Below are 20,438 nucleotides of genomic sequence, written 5' to 3'. Positions count from 1 at the left end.
AAAGGGTCTCTTGATTTCTGGTTACCCCTCCTAAGCCTAAACAACCTCTTCAGCATAAACAATGCCTCCTATACAATAACGCGATATAGTACTGCGAACAAATAACAATGACGTGCAAATCGATTGATGTCATTTTGACTGCAGCCAATAACGCGGAAAAGAAAAAATACTAGAGCAGTAGATAATTATCCAGAATTTCCATCTTCGTCTGCAGTCACATTGTTTACACGTTTCGGGGAGTATGCAGTTTAACAACTAGCTTTGTAGATAGCATAGGCTAGTGTAGACAGCCCTGACAGATACAAATACTTTTAGAGCAGCCAGTAATACAACACCCTGTTGTAAAGGTCACTGTCAGTAATTATAAATATGATGAATAAGGAGGACAAGTTAATTCTAACTTGTAAAGTGGCGATTTTAACCATTCTGGTTATTGTCAATTTGTACGCCGTTGCAAGTTTTTTTGCTCAGTACCGATGCACTAACTACGGGAACAAAGAAATTGAGTCATTGGTGAGTAGTTGAGTACATTTACGTATATTGCACTAATACTTTTGTACAAATAAATTGCAGCAAGTTAACAATTTTTATCATGTTTGCAAGTAAAATTTGTGAGTGTTAAGTAAATTGCAGAAATGTGACTTTCTAGGATAGATTTGGACATCATTTCAACTCATTGCTAGTTGCTGCATGCTTGTGATTGGGTCACGAATGCTAAGTTACTTTATATACTCTGATGTACTCTACAGAATGAACAATCTACATGTCGATATGATAAAACGTTTGAAAATATAATAATGATTACAATTTAACGGAAAGTAGGTCACGGGCGTCGCCTTCGAAATAGGCGGTTAGTTATAATTGATAAGGGGAAACAGTAACACTTTGCAGTTTATATGCAAAGAGTTAATTTTACATCATCTACCAAACCAAGTCCAACCAAATTGCTTTACAGGGACAAAAATAACGTCACTTTTTAATAAGGGCCGCTCGTTTGAGTAGGTAACATATGATGGAGTTCAACACAAAGTATAAGTGAAAAAATCAATGCTTAGAATCAAAACAAGTTTTTCATGTGCAATACTTGAGCATATAACTAGTCAGCACAACGTTCTAGGATAAAATCGGTTTGTTTCGGTCACTTTTCACTGGACCCAGCGTTTCAAACAACCGTTAGTTGCTTATTAAATTAGAGATTAGTTGTCATTACTAGACATCTATAAGCAACGAAAATCTTTAACTTGACAGCACAAATCTTTCAACTGAACCGCATGAGTGCTCCGGGTTGGACAATGGACAATGTTGCAAATAGTTTCAATATATTAGGTTTCATTTGGGCTAACATGTAATAAATTTGAGGTTAAAGTTATACGTTTTCGGGAAAGTTGCACCAAACCATCCTTTTAAAATTTAGACAATTGAGTTGAACTAGGAGCATGCGATTAATATTCCCACTGTTATAACTTATCCTTGATCGTTCCAAACAAATACTGCCTGCCGGACTATTTAATTCTACTGTTATCTGTCATAAGTAATGTAATACAATAGTTGTGAAAATTTAATTTACTTTCATCTGTATATTAATTTAGTGTCGCCTTTACGAGCTTCAAATAATTGAGGGAAGTCTGTGCCCTCAAATCTGCAGCGATGTTGACGTCATAATACCAGCAAATTCAAATTATCCCACCAACACATATTTGTTGTACAATGAGACGAATGGAAGATCCTTATTGCTAAAATCAATGTTTAGTATTGTAAATTTTTACCAACAGTGGATATTGTGGGACTTCAATGCAACCAGCGATTTTTCCGCTGAAAGAATTTACTGGGCTGTTGCCGACACTTTGGAACGGGAAAAACTCACATTATTTAAAAACAACGAAAAAGTGAACGGAAATCGTTTGGTTAATTTCCGCTCGGACGATCCTGTATTAACCGGCTTAAAAGAGAGTGTCCTACGTAAAGGAGAAATACTGACATTATGGACTGTGCTACAACAGCCAGAGTTTATAAGGTTTCTGAAGGCTTCGAATTATGTTAATTTCACGAAAAATATGTGGCTTATTTCAAACAACAGAAATTTGTTGGACTACTATCCACGTATACAGGCGGTATGTGGGCCGTATTACGGTGTTGACTATATTGCTCCACTTTCAATGGAATTGAGCCTTTCCTATCAATTAATGAGCATAGTTTTTGACATGTCGCGGAGACTCAAACTGGCCGTCTCCCTAACGAAATTAGCAGCGAAATTGGACGACACTTCCAGTGGGTCTGTTTTTCATGGTTGTGGTGTCACAATGGATCAAATTGCGTCGACCGATGACGATCGCTTGATCATTCTGAATAGCGCTAAGATTGTGTCTCAAGAGGTAAGTGGCATTACTATTATAGCCATATTTCTTGCGCAGTGAAATCAGATTTTCGAGCACGTTTCATTAAACCTTATAAAATTTTCAAACACAAAAACAATGGCCCGCTTAATGTCTGTTTCAGGATGTAAACTCGTTGTTATTTACCGTGTAGGTTATATTCCATCTCGAATAAAGGTCCTCTCCCAATTTTTAACAGCATTTTAACGTAGGCTATATCAGACGTATAAACCCACTCAAGTTTTTCTCGTCTGAAAAATGATTCTCTGTCGAAGACAAATGGCCTTTACCTGAACGTCATCAAAGTTTTGTATTTTCACGTTTATTATCGCAGCTAAAAGGATCCATACAGGCAGAGGCGGCTCATAGCCTACTTAAGGGCTGCAGCTCCTGCAATTTTTGTCCAAGTCAAATGAAACAAAACGCTCGCACGTTTTATTTTTATATTTTTCTTTCAAAGCGGTCAAGATTTTTTTATTTTTTTAATTGGTAGCATTTACGTCTGTGCCCCAAAGTGTTTTGGTTTGTTGTTTTTCTTCGACCCACAAAAGGGAACTTACTTGTAAGAAAGTTGGTTGCAAAAAGCTGATGGTCTGGGCTGCAGGAGTAGCAGCTAGGGTTGCTAATTAATAGGAATTTTGAAAACCGGTTTTTACCGAGCTTTATTTTGAAAAACTCGTTTTTCCCGCAATGCGTTTAACTTTAAAGCATGTTGAGGCGAATGATACACAATATTAATGAACCATGATGTTATGGCGATTGTAATAGTGAATTCTAATAATGTAGGTAATTGACGTTTTTAGTAAGCAATTGTGTGTTCTCTGGCTAGGAAATATGTGCCATTTAAAAATGCGCGCGTTTCGTAGCTATATATTAGCTGTCCAGCTTAACTATACCATGCTTCCGTGGGGTAGAGTAAACTGCTTTTCAAGTACAGTACTTGTAGTACGCTTAGCGTGTTACGAATTTAGAAGTGTTCTTGTGACATAGTTCTGTGACGTAAATAGTCTTGTAAAATTGACATGATAATTTTTTCTGATGTAATTGCGACTAAATTTCGGAATATAAGAATTTGGACTTTATGAACGTTGTGCAGACTTAAAGAAACAATAAGGGTTAGCATCAGCAACGGAGTCAAAATTAAAATAGACAAAAGGAGGCCTAGACGAACAATTAAATCCTTTGGCTTCAGGTCATCCAAAAGCATTAATACAGACCCATCCATCGCCACATTATGGTGGGACTGCATACGTATATCAACACAGGCTTAAACCCACTACACATTAAAAAGTAATAATTAGTAGTTTGTTGGTAGTTCCGATGTTTTGTGTTATTTTTAAAGGTTTAGTTTAATTTGCGCTACGTATATGCTTAAGTGAATTAGGCTAGGTATGACTTGGTAGTATGAATAATGAATAAGCTTCACAAATGAGAGTGATTATTTTCGTGCTAAAGGTTCTTGTGGTCATCCTGAAGAAGCAGAGATGCTTTAGCAACGAAGACTGCCAGTTTCTTCATTGCAATTTTGTTTGCAACACCAAGACAGAGTTATGTGATGTCCACAGAGTCGAATCTAATTTACAGGTGTTGATAACATAAATTGTAGCTTATTCAATGCAAGCAGCTTTTAATCAATGCCAATTTTTCATGAGAATCATTATTCTTGACTATTTATAGTTTTATACCATCCCAAGCATAATGACATAAATATAATTTTAGTCAATCCGGGTTTTAACGCGAAGTTTTTGCAACAGATTTTCTGCAGAGAGCTTTTTCCCCATATATTCAACAATTTTCAACGCAAATTTAATACGGAAGTAAAAGGCATTTTGCACGCTTGTTCATCAGGAAACTACAACGATCTTTCGGGCCGCTTCGCACGTCTTGAAAAGATTTTGAATGAAGAAAACAAGATAACGTTTAGTGAGCTGGAATGAAATGCGGCCGATCACAGTTCGAAACATAGCGATGAAGACTCCGTATTGCTAAAACAGTTCAGCAAATTAACCATTAAAGATTTAACAACACGCTTCACAGATTACCGACGAGCAGAGGTGGGCAGTCGGTACTTTGAAAGTATCATCAGTAACGGTACTTGGCAAAAAATGTACCGACGGTTCCGGTACTATTTCAAAAAAGTAGTTCGGTACATTTTATGTAAAAGATGCTGCTGCAAATGCAATGTTTGCCATTATTATGCCCTCGGTAAAGGTTACTCCAGGTGAAAACATATGTGACCTTATTCGCTTGCAATTTTACTTGTCGTATCTAGATAAAAAAAGATCAGCATGTGCTAAAATTAGTACTAAGGATTAATTAACATGTATTTTTGAAAACATGCTTGTAAAAATTTTCAAATTATCACGTGATAAGTACCGAGACCGACTGAAATTTCTTGAAAAACTAATTCGGTACTTTTGAAAACGGTAACGGTTCTGAAAAGGTCCCGTGGTACTGCCCACCTATGTCGACGAGACACAACCGCAAGTAATAATCGGTAGATAAACTGCAGTCAAACGTTTACATGCTAAGGTCTTGGATCAGTGATGATTCTTGATCGCCATGCAACGTGTCCACTGATGTCTTTTTACCGCACCAAGTGGCTAAGCGCGCATTTAACCATGTCTGAGCTTTGAAACTGCCAGTTTAAAAAACAAACATTGGCAATCGGATCATTACGACGATTGCTATGTGGTATCGTTTGTAACAATTATTCTATCTATAGAATTTTTCGTAGCACTTTTATTTCACTTTTAAAACTGACGTTAACAAACTTGAGTACAGTAACAACAAACGCGTTTTGCGACAGCCTTGACAGTAAGGATAATGAAAGAAAACACTAAATATTGTGTTGTTTTTACAAACATTGAATGAATACGCCCTATTGATTAATACCATGCAGTTTTATATATTTTTCCTCCGAGAAGAATTGAGACATACTTCAAAACCACATATGGCATCATCCTGACAGTACTGGCAAAGAAATGTGGATAGCATAAGGTAGTAAGTACAACACATGATTGATGTATTTATGCGAAGTAGGTCAATTAATACGGGTCAAATGAAGCACATCAACATAAAGTGAATAATGTTTGTAATGTAGATGCTAACACAATAAAGATTCGTCTTTTTAACGGCGGATGAATCAGCAAACAGATCCATACTAACATACTGGTAACATGCATTTCCTGAAGCGAATCCGATTTCGATTCAATTAGTTCCACTGTGTTTGTGGATATTCTGTTTTCAAGAAAAGCGTACTTCTATGATTTTTCTTCCAGTTTTATTTGATTTTGCAACTTCGCAAGGACCACACTGATCTGTACGTCTTTATCCAGCCGAGCATATTCCTGTTTTCGAACCGTTGTGAACGAAAGCCACGGTGCAGTGACATCAGCTAATAGACGGAGATGGTCTTCCATTAAGGCTGCAAAAGTATGAAAAATTGCTTGGTTAGAATGTATGTGCTAGTGCCATAATCTATAATACAGTGAACCCAACCCCATTAAAACTCATGCTTTTACAATTTTACACCACCGTACTACATCAAATATGTAGGCGCTAAAGTCGGGTGGGGTGAGTGTCAAAACCTGACGTTCTGTTCCACTGGCCCTGCTGGCTTGGCCGAAACATTGGTTTTACCGGAAATTTTTTCCAGCATTCCTTTTCTGCTCGGTAAACAAGCTTCGAGTTAAACAGTAACGTTAACATTACATGAGTAGCTAAAAAGACTGTTTACAAAAAATGACAGGTAGGGATGGAAACGACGGGGAAATAAGTTTACTTAATGTTTGATATGATTTATCTACTCTTTTTATGCCTATTCTATCTATTAATTGCATTACTTCCTATACGATATACAATTTTCTGACGTAATCGGGACGTAGCCAACCAGTTGTCTTTACACATCATTATGTAATCTAATCGTGATAAAAAAGTTCTTATTGCAAACCAGCCTTCAAAGTGACTTGATAATACTAGTAAATAATCTAAATAAACGCGAAAGAAATTCAGGACTGTTCGGAAAACATGTTACAATTGTTACGTGTTACGGACCGTTGGTGCAACAAAACTAATAACGTTCATAAAAAATGATTACGGCAAAATCTGTCGGGTGGGAAATATCTCTACTTTCTGGGTAACGATTGAAAATGCGGCTTACATTTAGAAAATTACGTTCTCATCCGTCTTAAGCCTGGCTACCATTAAGGCGTGCACTTTGCAAAAACGTGCATGAACTATGATAGCTAAGTTGTTTAAACCACGAAAAACTATGGTGAAAATATTTTTTATCCTTTATCTTTTTCTGTTACATACTTGTTGATCCATAGATCCGTCATTATTTAACTAAACAGCCAGTTGAATTAGCAGCAACTAAATTTAGAGCAAAGAAAATGATAAAAACAATTACTTATCTTTTCATTGAAGATGTATATGACACCAATAATACCAACGTCATGTTAAGAATATTTTGCCGGTTTTAGCTTCACAACAATAAACCAATACGTATCGTAACATGCACTGCAATATAATGCTAGATGAAAATGTGTCGAAATACGTCATGCTTGCTGAGAAGGCCGCCACGTAAAATTTCTGATACGACATAGTTTGCCAGCCAGTCAAGAACTACCTCATACGCCAATTGTAAATCTAATGCGCTTGCACACACCGAACGAGAACAAGAAGGGATGAATATTTCACTTAAAGTACATCACCAGCCGTTGAATGAAAGAGTTTAGTTTCGAAAAAAAGGTACGTGCAAGTCGCACCTGGAAAGAATTCAACCGGTGCCAAGGGACGATTTGAAATACTGGTAGCCTTAATATTATACCTAATTCAAAAATAAAGTTTAGTCTCAAGTTTCTCGTGTCGTGTCACTGGTGTGGTTCTCTAACTGCCGCATGACATTATGATTTGTGGTGCTTTGTGGTGCGTGGAAGTCTGGCGTTCTTGTGTTTAATGTTTCGCTTAATAACGATGTATAATACTGCAATAAAAACCAACGTCCTTATTGCGCTAGAAGTTCACAAGTTCTGTTCATTAACTGCAAACGTAACCCATCCCGACATTTGGTGATAACTGCACGATTACTGCAAACTTGGAAAAGAACGCCTGTCCTTTTCCAATTTCGGCGACTGTAACCAAATTTATCTTTGACTATATATCAGCAACGTTGGGTCAGAGCCTCCAACTACAATATCGTTAAATCTGAACCCTTTTCTAAAATACACTTTTCATGACGACAATATTACGACCAAATTACAACGTCTAACCATTAGCGTTGCATTAATTCAGAATTTTTGAAGGTTTTTTTAGTTTTCGGGATATTGCCAGGTATGGAAGCTGTTTTTTCGGGAAAACGTTTGAGACCAATTACATATCCAATCATTTCTAAGAGTGCCTTTACAACACAAGGTCTGGTAAGGAAATAAAAAAGTTCTCGAACACTACCACAGTTTATGGTAATGTACGTTACGAAAAACAGTACATTAAAAAAGGTTACTTGTGGAATAAGATTTTTAAGTTTTACTTTCAGAATCTTCTGGAATAGAATTGCTTAGTTTTGCGGGAAGAGACCATGAAGTTGTTAAGATTGTGTGTATTCATGGCAGATACGGTATTAATATTTCTGTTCTAGCCAAAAACACAGGTAGCTTCAAAACAATCACAGGAAATTAAATGCCGTAGTTAGTGAATGTAACCTATATTATAAATGCCTGAAGATGCCTCCAGTAAAGAAGTGTAAGTAAATGAGCTTCCACTCTATTTGAGTGATACAATGAAATATTTAAAATATATATATATATAAAATATATGGAATCTATACTAAGTTTGAGGGTAAATGTTTTCACCTGGTGTGGCAACAAAGGGACAGCATTTAGCAAGTTTCGATGACAAATAGACCATGGAAAGTGAACCTTTCTTCTCTGAAACGAAAAGTCTGAGAAAAAAAAAGTGACAATAAGTATACGGTACTTACGAAATTATACAGTCTATATATATACCAGTGTATAATTTTCCAAGTGTAAGATGAAACAGGTTTGAATAACCTCCAAACTGATTGTGAAAAACAAACAATTAACAATAGTACATGCATACTAACTTGGCTTTGCTTACTTACGTTCTAAGTGATTTAGCAACATCTGGTAATTGTTTAAGTTTTTCTATTTTTCTCTCATCAATATCAGATCGGATCATACTCTTCAACTTCTGCTGTGCTTCCTTCTCACGAACCTTACAACAAATCGAATAATCAAGCCATGTAAGCCACAGCCAGAAAAATGTATATAAAATGACATACTTTTGCTAATAGTGACTGAGAAATTCCTTTGACGGCTTTCCCTTTTCTCTTTTGTATGTTGGGCGATGAATTGTTGTTCCGTTCATTAGATTCTGATCCAGATAGTTTTCCCGTCTTTTCCGGTGTGTATTTTTCTGCTACCTTACAAAGTGCTTCAATGGCCTGAAACCGATATCAGTCACAGTAATCGATTTAAGACTTAATAAACTTGGTAGCCAGTCTATCAGAAACATTGTTCAATCTATGGCAAATTTTGCAAATACAGGAAAACATTGTAAACTCAACCCTTAAAAGAAAAGTTTAGACAGCCTAAAGTAACGTGAGTTATCCATCATGCCTAAACCAGCGCTTTTCAACCTATGAGACTGTACGCACTGGTGAGTGGTGAGTATAGAAGAGTCTACTGTGGATGAAATTCGTCTATCTGATTTTTGGTTATTTTTGAGCAACACTGATTGGTTGTGCAAGTTAGGCGTTTCCACGCTTACTTTCGTGTAGTCAATGGTCGAGACAAGGTCATCCGCAATATACGTTGCGCAGTTATTACAAAGCAAATCCAGTTTGGTCAGTAATGCTTCCTTGAATAAGACTGCCAGTAAAAATAGCAAGACAGAATATTGAGGTTGCAAACAAAAAGCAACAGCAAAGTAACGGAGCATGTTGATATCACATCATAACAAGACGATAGCTTATATCGTTGCTTTATATTTAGTTGAAAAATAGTCGGATGCTATTTTGGACACAATGTCCGCTTTTCTTATATCGACGTGGAAGTGAAAATTATGAGTGAGTGAATAAGGGTTAATAATTGAAATAAAACTTGTTGTAATACTTTTTATTGGTTTTGTCCGATCCGACCATTTACTCCGTGCCGTCTTGAAAATGATATTCTTTAAGATGATTCTTGTCTATTTTTAAACGTATATATTTATTTAATTTAACTTTACTACCAACTTCCAGATTTCGATGGTTCTTTTTTATGCACACATTGCTAATGAAATCTTAGGGATCGATGTTACTGGTTCAGGGGATCACTGGTTCAGGGATTCACTGGTTGTCGTGAAGTAACATGTAGGCTACAGCCTACATTCTCGTACTCGCACTGTTGTGACGCGAATAAGATTGAAAAAAAAACAAAGTTTTGTTAATATGTTTAACTGCAATGGTTATGTAACACTCCGTTCGCATTGCACAAACCCATAAAATCGGCAAGGAAGCCTTTAACTACGCTACGCCTAAATACGGTAACGTGAATATCATACATAAGTTGCCGGACAAGCTAGTATCACAAACTTTATTCTCGGACTGAGGACAGTTTTTCCACAACTTGAACTCGGCGATGATTCCTTATCGCTCGAGCCTCGGCTACCGATCTTGTCTTCGTGCAAGTTCTGATACATACACACCATGTGACCCTGTAACTATTCCGATTACAAAGATTGCAGCACTACACATAAAAAAAGGAAAAAATGGTAGACAACAGTTTCTGCAGTGACGAATTGTGCTTGTTAGTGTTAGCTTCTCATTTGCTGATGAATGTTCCGGAAAATCTAAAAAACCTTTTAACATACAAACATGAGAGCATAAGTCACTCACGATGGATAACAACTGCCAGCGGCTACCTTCGTCTTCTGCTTTTCAACATTGGAAGTCAACAAATGTCCACAAATCAAAAAAGAAAATCAGAAAAAATTGTTTCATACATTGTTTCAGTCTATGTACCCTCTTTTGTAATGATACATTTGCATCCAAAAGCTTGTGATGGTCCTTTTCTTACTCTTTTCCAACGCAACCTTCTTCTTGCTTATAGAGAAATCCAGCCAGATGTTGCTGATATGGTAATGAAGTATTACTTGGATCATGCGGGACAATGGCTTGACCCCCAAAATGTGGCTTTAAGTGTTTATTCTGAGGTGCCACCTTACCCAATCGAGGCTGTTAAAGTATCCTCTTCCATGCCGCTATCCATCGATGTAAACAACTTGCTTATGAATCGTAATGCTGGTTTAAAACAATTTTTCACATTGAACAGAAAACAAGCTCATGGCATTGCTTCAGATGATGTTGATCCAGAATTTTGGAAAGCCATTGAAAACAATAATAGGTGCAATGAAAGGAAAATTGGATGGTTGAAAAATATTCTGCAGGAGAAAATTCGTGAAAACAAATCTACTTTGAGGCATACTGATTTTCGTTTGCAAGCATACCTGTGCAATATGGATAACAATTAGTGAAGACAGCAAATTTTTAGGTTAACATGAACTGTTGTTTGTTGTTAGTTTAAAGAATAAAAAATAAATTTGAATAAAAAATACAATTTGTTATTTGGCTTATGGAACTGTTCTTACACGGTAGAGTAACGCTAAAGTAGATATCAAAGTCGCAGTTTAACATGATTGTTTACTCGATCTTTCCAGAACTACCGATGTAGCAGTTATTTACACAAACTGCTGTAATTTTAAGTTTATCTTAGATATATGTTAGTATAGCTTACATATAAAATATTTTGCTTACTTTTCATGGCGAAGGCCAATCTAAAAGTTTACAATCACCACCAAGCAAAATAAAGGTTCGGTTGGGAACTACATTGTGATTTGCATACAAAATATGTCAAAACTTAGGGATTTTGCAAAATTTCGGTTTTTCTCAAATAACTTTTTTTCTAGAGCAAAAATACAGTTAAAATGTATTGAGTGGTTATGGGAAACCAGCTGTTCTGCATCTTTTGAGACCTTGATCATAGCTCTAGCTCAATCGGTTACGAAGATATCGCCAATTCACACAAATGCACCCCCACTAAAACTTCAACAAGGGGGTGCAACCTCAAAATGACGTCATAAATTTAAAAAAAATTCAGATTCTTTCATTGTGCCCAAAATACGGCCTAGAGGAGACCCCAAGCTTTTTCAAATTCCAAAATGGTGAAAAAATGAAACATCCTAATATATATACATTCACAAATGTATGGCACTACGGCTCCCATTCAGTTTAATACTTTAGTTTAAAATATTACTGCCAGGGCAGTCTACCAATGACAAAAAATAAAATTGACACGTAAAATATAACAAGACCAATGGACCATCGATCGAAATAGCAACATCGCACCAACACACTAAATCATTTTATGCTTCAGTTAAGCCCGTAAGTTTACAATATGTTGGATCTCTATTTTAATCTGTTGAAGTTAGAATGACAGTATTAATTTGGTAGAATAAACATGTAGTGTACACCAAACACACATATCTGGCAACGCATGTGCTTCTCTAATCTGTATCTTTTACTGTATTCACGGTCTATAAAATTGGAATGTTACTATTAATTATATATATTTACTTTTTTTGTCAGTCTCCCTTTAGTCTTTTCCAGTGCATCTTTTGCAGAACAACATTTTCTCTGCTCTTGATCTGGAGGAGAGGGCAATTCTGCTGAAGGAATGTCTGGGACTTTATCCAGAGCAAACTGCGGATGCCAGCGTCGTAACTCATCACTATTAACTTTTAACGGTGGATCCAATTCATTTAGAAATTGCTGATACAAAATGAACAAGTTGATCATCTTATTAATTTCATGCAAGTTATTTTCCTAGGAATCGTAACAGCATGCCTGAATGGGTACAAAGAACACATGCAATACAGTAGGTCTACATAAATCAATTATAGAAACCTGATGATGCTGTTTCACAATTTCAAGCATCTTTAAATGAAAGTGATGTCGTCTTTGCACTAGCAAACCACTTGTTAATTTCGGAACTCCTTCTCCATAACTAGTTTCTGAAAAATTTCCATCATATTACTTTAGAAAAAAATGTTAACCAAACAACATATTGGAAGACAAAATATACATCATACCGAGAACATGAACAATTAAAAGTAGTTGACCGAAATTACTCATACTCAATGAATCAGAAATAAACAATTTTGTAAGGTTGATGAGATTTCCGCACCTTTTTCTGGTAACACTGGTTCTATAGTAAGTTGGTAATCAGTCTTTTTCATGCAATCATTATATGTTGGCACACCTCTTTCTTGTCTGTACTTGTATGCAGTTGGAAAAACATGAGCAATTTTTCCAAGATCTTTTTGTTGAAATGTCCTGAAGACAATTTTGTTATTTAAAATCAATCTTATTTTTCAACTCCATTCTTTTAATGTTCAATCATGAAACAGATAAAAACTAAAACTCACTTCCGTATCATATCCTTTACGGCCCCTTGCACTTTTAACCAAGTTGCAGTTTCCTGACGATTAAAAAGCATGCTAATGACTGTGTCCGCACTTTTGAACATTTCTTGTAAAACCTAAATGTTGCAAGAAAAGTTTATCAACAACTGCTTACAATAAATAGCACCTCCAATCTTTATAGTACAAAACAAACTGTACCTTGAATTTGTAGGGCAAAGAAAGGCCTCTAGGAATGTCTTGGGCCAAACTATGAAGTCTTTGGTAGGCATAATCCTTTTTTGTAGTGACTTGCTTTTTTTCAGGCTTTGTTTCTTTTGTTCCTGCCTCCTTTACTTGTTTTTTTAAGGCTTTGACTTTCAACAAGGTTTCCTTCAAACATTTTTAGTTTTGTTAAGTTTATAGTTCTCTTGGCATCCGTAACTGTGAAGGTACAAAGCCAACACAGTGTTTTATGGGGGTGTGCCAAACTAATACATTTCCATGGAAAAACGGCTAACAGATTTTGATATATTATGTGCAAAATCAAAATTCATATTTATGTAAATAAAAATATTTGTGTGCAAAAATTACTAAAGATTACACAAGGGAACACAATTTTTGTTGACTTCGATCTAACAATTGTTTTTGACTAACTTTTGGGCGCTGATTCCAAAAATGACATCAGTTTTTCTCTATCACGTCAAGTTTTTTAGCTAGCCACCCACCGCTTTGTCTCATAACCCACAAAAAAGTACAATATTTAAGTCATTTGCGTTCATTGTATAAATCATTTTAAGAACTACAAGCAACTGAAAGTAACTCAATGGTTTTCAAATAAACATTTGTAAAGCTCTATTCTGTTCCTTAAAACGGATATTGCTTCTGCAGGACAAATAAAGTGCGAGTTTTAGGGCAAAAATTTACGCTTTTAACTTTTCCTGGCATGTTCAAGCTGTGGGCATTCTCGCTTAATACTCCAGCAATAGTCAGCCAGCATTTATAAGTCCCATCTTCCCTGATATCTTTCCTCCATCACCTTCAGATCTTGGTGGAATCTTTCTCCTTGCTTATCGCTAACCGCAGCAAGGTTTTCCGGGGAATTAGCAAAATGGCTATGCAAAAACTGCATCTTGATGCTCATGCTGCAGCCGAGTTCTCTGTAGCTTTCCCAGAGCTTCAGAACGATTTCGATATAATTCTTTGCCCGTGCATTCCCGAGAAATCCCTTGACAAGGTTTTTATATGATAACCACGCATTTTCTTCCAATTCTGACATTGAACCATTGAAACGTTCATCTTTGTTGAGTTGCCGAATTTGTGGACCATCAAATACACCAGCTTTAATTTTTTGTATTGACAGGCCAAGAAAAGCCCAAACGAGGTAATTAAAACAGTTGCTTTCAGTTGTCAAAGAATTAAAGAATTGCCTCATTAGGCCGAGCTTTATATGCAGATGTGGGAAAATAATTTTCTCTCTGTCAAGAAGTGTTTCATGTAGAATATTGGGATCACCAGGTTTAAGGCCAGTTCCTCTCCACCCAGTGCTGATCTCGAGCTCTGCTGTCCCACATACACAAATAGCAGGGGTACTTTGTGTATCCGTGTTGCTGACCAAGAAGAAAACATAACATTTTAAGGTCAACACATATGATCCAATTGTGCTTGTGATATTGCAACAATTCAATGACTCTTTTTATGTGCAATTGGTACTGCCCCGTATAAATTGCTATTATAGAGAAGGACGCACTTTAAGATCCTCTTTGAGCTGTCAATGAACATTCGCCATTCAATTGAGTTGTAGATCGGAATTCCCAACTCCTCCAGTAAACCCTGTATATTATGGCAATACACAAAGCTACGGTCACTTCGAAAGTATGGTAAAACGCACTTTCTCTCGAACGAAAGTACGATACCTTCGCTCCTTTTCCAAAAAACATTCCACGCTTTTATGAAATTACAACTCCAAAGCGAGGCAACACATGTTTTGAGCGCAGTTGACAAGCTTTTTAAACGTGTGGTGTAACCGAGTCGTCATTTTTTTAAAGGCATTTGACAGTTACTGATGCAAAATTGCACAATAGTGTGAAATGTTATGAACCTGGAACCACCACTCATCACTCTGCAAGGATAGGAACAGATATTATTTTATTGCTCGTCTGTTTTCCTGGAAAGTACGAGTACATACATGGTTGGAAGTGGAAAGCAACTAACTTCAATTTTACCATTCTTATCTAGTTTCGTTGGATGATTGCATCCTCCAACCAAAAATGGGGGGAAAAGCATTGACCTAAATCGATGCTTGTGCCTTTTTTGCTTAATAATTCAGTTGACCCTTCTTGTATATAAGTTACTATATGATTAGCTTGTGCATTCCTATTACAAATGGAAAAACAATACAGCTAAAGTCGTGAAAAGTTGCATATTTTGGATGTATGCTGTAGAGCAAAAACTTGACGTGATAGAAGAAAACTGGCGGCATTTTTGAATTCAGCACACCGGAATTAGCCTAAATCAAGTGCAAAATCAAAGTCAACAAATTTTTTGTTCAAAATTGTTCCCCAGTGTTATTTGACACATCTTACAGGAAAAAAAATAATGAAAATGAACCATTACTTTAACAACATAAATATACTTAAGACTGTATAAATGAAAACCTGCAAATCTTTCAAGCGTCCTTTGGATTTTAACACTTCTTGCAAATCATTAAGTGAAGTCTAAACACAAAAAACTACGTCAACAACCAAATATCTCAACATAAGTATTGTTCTATACTGGCTAAATATTATCATTAGTTTTGTTGCTAATAATAAAACCTAAATGATTTTAAACACACTAGTGTGTTAAGCAAGATATTCCATTAACTATTTTCCTTAACTAATAAAACGATAGATAAATATCATACTTCTTTCTTTGAAAGCAATTGCTTCGCCATTTGACTGGCTTTAGTTAACTTGATATCTTGAGATGCCTCAGCGGGTACCTCTTCTGTAGTAGTAGTTAGTACCAAGCGCTTTCGAGAACTTTTTCTCGATTTACAAGATAAAATCTGAGTAAAGTTTGTCTCAGGATCATTTGCTGGAGTTGGAAAATCATATGCAGAAGCAGATTCCTTTCTTGGACTAATTCGACCTCTCTTGTTTTTGCTTTGCTTGTCGACATTATTAGAAAGAGAACGTTTGCTTGGTGAAAGAGGAATATTATGATTATCAGATGAAGCTGTTGTTGCACAACACTCCTCTGGTAAAAGAGAACTCGAGCTTCTCGCCAAATCATCAATATCATTTCGTTTTGAAACTGGGCTAAAATATTCTGTATCACAAAGAAAAACAATAAGAACTGTGAATGGAAGAATGAACAGTGCATCTTTCTGAACTAATTGTAATGTTTTCAGTTTACGTGAGCATGCGAAATAGTCAGCACTGGTATATAAAAAACCAGTCCAAGTGCAAGCAAGTTTTTGAAAATTTTTCTCTCCCATACACACACAAGTTGAGAGATTGGGCCAAATTTATTTCGCGATTTATCTGTAATTCTATTGACCGGCTTTTACAAATGAAGTTGAGTTTGATTGATATTTAGTAGAGATGTGCCGCGAGGATGATTATTCAGGTTCGAGACAATCTAAGTTGCCGAATCTTGCTTGTAACATGACATAACTGCTAAAAACTAATGATGAAATGGCTAGTGACCCATTTGTCTGTGAAGTTGTCAGTCAAGCATGGTGCATAGTCACCCGATGTCACGGATCTCCTCAAAATACCGAGTTTTTGAGAGGCTACCAAAAGAAGCACAGTGAAACACTGTACAAATTGATACCACAGATGCCTGTGTGTTGGAACTCAACGTTGGGTGAATGAAGTCGAAAAGGGCATTACGTGGTATGCAGAGTTTTTTGTAACGGCCGTATGTAAGTATGCTGAGGAGCATTCTAAAGAGGAAAAGAATAATTTGGAGTCAGAAACTCAGCAGAAGTCAGAGTCAGAAACTCAATTGTCTTCCTCTGATGATGCAAGCGACGTAACTGAATGCTCAGTTGCATTTTTTTCATAAATCTGGAGGAGTGGCAGTAGAATTGCAAGTAGAACAACCCAAGAGGAGCACAAGAGGTCAAATTCGAAGTGAAATATCCAAGTATGTTATGGCACCGCATATCAAGCCTAACAAACCTCCAATATAGTTTTGGGCTTTTCCTACCGAAAGGGGGCAGTCGCAGTTACTTTTGGAAATGGCCATCGATATCATTTGTCATGACCTCCATGCAGTGTCATCTCAGAGCGTCTTTTTATCGCGTCAGGATTTGTTGTGTCGCCGGTGCGAAGTCGTTTGCTCTCCAGGCACGTCGAGATGATTACCTTTTTGCATGCGAACCTTGACTTTGATTATCAGTTGGCTTGCAAATGATACTTTGAGATTTTACTTTCATTTATGCGTCGCCGGACTATAGTTTTACCTGAATTTTTGTCAATAACAAGCTCTTGGCCATAACGTACTAAACACATTCGCTCTGCAACAGTAACTGTTTTGTAATATTCTCAACAAACGCTGTTACGAAAAAGAACTTTTACAACCTATCACGTTCACGATTAAAATGTATATGAAGGCTACACAAAACAAACTATACTATGTCAATGTCCAATACGTGTGTCTATATTTAGATATGCAATATGTCTTCGTACGTGTTTAGTTTACAATTTATTTTTTCAGCATCATGTTCCCTGACAACCAGCAATTAAATGCCAAATTTTTCAAAATATACAGACTTTTGTGTATTTAGCAGACGTGTAATATATATTGAATCAGGTTGTTTTGAATTATTTCACAGTATGCAAGATTCAAAAAAATGCATTATTCGTTAGTAGGTCACAACCCGCTAGCAAATGTAATAATGGAGTATTCGACCCGAATATGCTGTTAAGATTCGGATTAGTGAGAATAGCAAAAAGGTCGATATTCGTGCATAATATAAGGATTCGTGTTTGATTTGGAACATCCCTAATAATCACATGACACACTTTCTAGCTGATACATCTCTAGTTAGGGCAGCTGTGTTTTAAATAAATAATCCATAAAACAAAAATTTTTTTTAAAACAATACAGTAAATGATTAAATGGTTACACACTTCGCTTGCTTTTCTGGTAGTAGTCAGACGTTTACGGTTCATAAATGAGTTCCAAAAAAGGTTAAAAAAATGATGACTATAAAAAAACCATTAAGCCTCAATTGATCACATGAAGAAGATATCGAAGTGGAAAAAGGGAAAGCACAGTAATACACACAGAATATTAAGCTGATAAAGTTTTTAAGTAGGCCAGCCTGCATTCAGCAGCACACAGCCATCTTGCGCATTGGACTGGTTCACTAATATAAAACAATAATTACATAACAAATAACAAGTAAGAAACATACCCTGCAGGGAGCTAAATTTTTCGCTTAATTTCGACTGTTTCAACTTTCTGGTTGAAGACTGAGTCAACTGTGCAGCTGCAATGTCCTCAGAAGACTGCACACATCTATTCGACTTTGTTTGCACTACATCGGCTTTGTTTTTCAAACTACAATGATCATCTGAAACATGAATTAGCTTTCGGCGTTTAGACGGCTGAGCAAACCCTCGTTGACGTTTTCGTGTGAAGTAGTCAGTCACAACTGCTTGCTGGGCCATGTTATCAGAAAAGCCATAAACAAGCAAATATTCCTGGAAAACAAGCAAATACAAAATTTGAAACACCGGTACCACTTAAATTATAACTGCAGTGACAGCTTGCATTCAGCTTTTTTTCTAAACCATTTATAGCAGAAAGTTTGGACTTTACACACTTCCGAGAGTATTAAGTTAGTAGTGTGATAGTAGGCCTAATGTATTACGATGTTAATAATGGAAGTAAAATATCAGCCAAAAAGTATCTCAACAATTTTAACTACACATCAAACAACCTATTCCCGAGTAATTTTCCTCAATTTTATTGTTTATTCCGTAGAAACTAGAAAGACGTCATTATTTCTTCAGAGCCTGCAAATACTTTGGTTTTGTCAGTGCCAAACTCATTTTGGACATTTTCCAGATAATAATTTCAAGACACTAATCAACTAAGTCCAAGATATCTGTAAATTGAAAGAATATTTTTTCTGTCTTTTGATTTAAAATGACAAAACATTGTTCAGACTCATTGTTCAGATAAGTGTGTTTAGCCAAAAAGTTTTTAGCACCACATCTAACTAAAAATCCTTTTAGCAAGCTTTGATACATAGAAGATAAGTAGAAACAGACTGTATGTGAACATTTACACTTTTTGTGCAACAAACTTTTACATTATGCTGCTGTTAAAATAATCTTGTAGCACACTGAATATATACAAACCCATAAGTGTCTAACTTTCTAAATTCCAGGGTGGCATGTTAAGAAATTGGGAATTCCCCTAATTTAAGAACCAACTGTATAACATTTTTGTATTGTAGGGTGCGCACGGCTTTGTTGCAAATTTAAAAACAACGTGAGAACAGCGATAAAACACAAAGACAGAAAATAATCAACCTTTATGACATGTGAATTGATAATTAAGAATTTATCTTATAAAAGTGTTTTGCCTAAACGAATAACGATCCCTAAACTGTTTTAAAAGATTATCCACATTAGCAGTGTCAACTCGTTCTTTGTGCACCTTTAAAATGAAAACATGGTTTAGGTGCTTCTGTGCAGTTCGACATTTCAAGTACGTTTTCAGACGATGCAGTGTACTGAACGATCTTTCAGTTTCGCATGTATCGCAAGGTAAAGTAAAATAAATGCGAAGTAATGTAAAACATTTCAGAATAAATCTACAAGGCAATCAGTGGTTTGAAAAAACTCAAGGAATTGCATTCAGTGTCTAAATTATAGCCGTACAGTTGTTTAACTTGTTTTAAGATTGAAAGGGTAGATCGAAGAAAAACACTTTTCAAATTTTCTATGATGGCAAGCTGTTCTTCTGGATATTTTTTTATCTAGTAAAATGCAGCATTCATTGGGCGTCTTCATGTATTGACTAACATAGTTGTCTTCAGTCGAAACATCTTCTGGACGAGATTGGCTGACCGCTACAAATCGAATCGTGTGAAAAATATTTAAAATCATTGAAGCGTGACAAATAAGCAAAGCTGGTTTCATCCATTTAGCCGCAACGATTGGCTGAATTTAAATTAGAATGGATGAAAATTTATCCAGCCTACAGATAGCAACCGGTATAGCCTTGGTCGATTGAATTGGTGAAGTCGGTCTACGAAAGTACCTAGTGTACGAATTTTACCAAAAAATCGCAATTTTATCATTATTTTTTGGTCAAATTTCATTAAGTTTTTGCAGGTAGTTAGCAAGATTCTTTTTTAACTCTACACCAAATTTCAGGTTTCTAGGCTACATACAATACTTTTTAAGTTCAATCGTGTCGAACTCACCCGTCTCCAAGAAAAATCTGATTTTCTAGCTTACTAAATTTTGATGTTCAGCACAAAAACGATGGATGCAGGATACCCAAACTGTGACATCATTTGGTTGTGCACTTTTGCACTAAATCCCAAATATGACCTGAACGAATATCACTGCAAGTGTGCAACCTAAGTTTGTCCAA

The 20,438-nt window shown here is 36.1% G+C and overlaps 2 protein-coding genes across 2 annotated transcripts; one reads left to right on the top strand and one right to left on the bottom strand.

The window, feature by feature from the left end:
• Nucleotides 1-198: 198 nt before the first annotated feature.
• Nucleotides 199-4,705, top strand: LOC143451348 (divergent protein kinase domain 1C-like). The gene is made up of 4 exons (XM_076951829.1): nucleotides 199-513; nucleotides 1,590-2,372; nucleotides 3,828-3,956; nucleotides 4,127-4,705. The coding sequence occupies exons 1-4, from the start codon at nucleotides 370-372 to the stop codon at nucleotides 4,307-4,309; spliced, it is 1,239 nt and encodes a 412-aa protein (XP_076807944.1). The 5' UTR covers nucleotides 199-369; the 3' UTR covers nucleotides 4,310-4,705.
• Nucleotides 4,706-5,096: 391 nt separating this feature from the next.
• Nucleotides 5,097-18,954, bottom strand: LOC143451347 (DNA replication factor Cdt1-like). Its single transcript, XM_076951828.1, has 13 exons — nucleotides 18,769-18,954; nucleotides 18,241-18,529; nucleotides 15,736-16,142; nucleotides 15,488-15,547; nucleotides 13,053-13,223; nucleotides 12,858-12,970; nucleotides 12,617-12,765; nucleotides 12,337-12,443; nucleotides 12,007-12,201; nucleotides 8,674-8,835; nucleotides 8,494-8,606; nucleotides 8,225-8,313; nucleotides 5,097-5,799 (listed from the first exon to the last, which is right to left on the bottom strand). Exons 2-13 carry the CDS (start codon nucleotides 18,494-18,496, stop codon nucleotides 5,636-5,638), a joined length of 1,986 nt encoding a protein of 661 aa, XP_076807943.1. The 5' UTR covers nucleotides 18,497-18,529; nucleotides 18,769-18,954; the 3' UTR covers nucleotides 5,097-5,635.
• Nucleotides 18,955-20,438: the final 1,484 nt, after the last annotated feature.

The sequence above is a fragment of the Clavelina lepadiformis genome, chromosome 4, assembly GCF_947623445.1.
Source record: "Clavelina lepadiformis chromosome 4, kaClaLepa1.1, whole genome shotgun sequence".
Classification (NCBI taxonomy): Eukaryota; Metazoa; Chordata; class Ascidiacea; order Aplousobranchia; family Clavelinidae; genus Clavelina; species Clavelina lepadiformis.
This window is presented reverse-complemented; position numbering and strand designations above follow the sequence as displayed.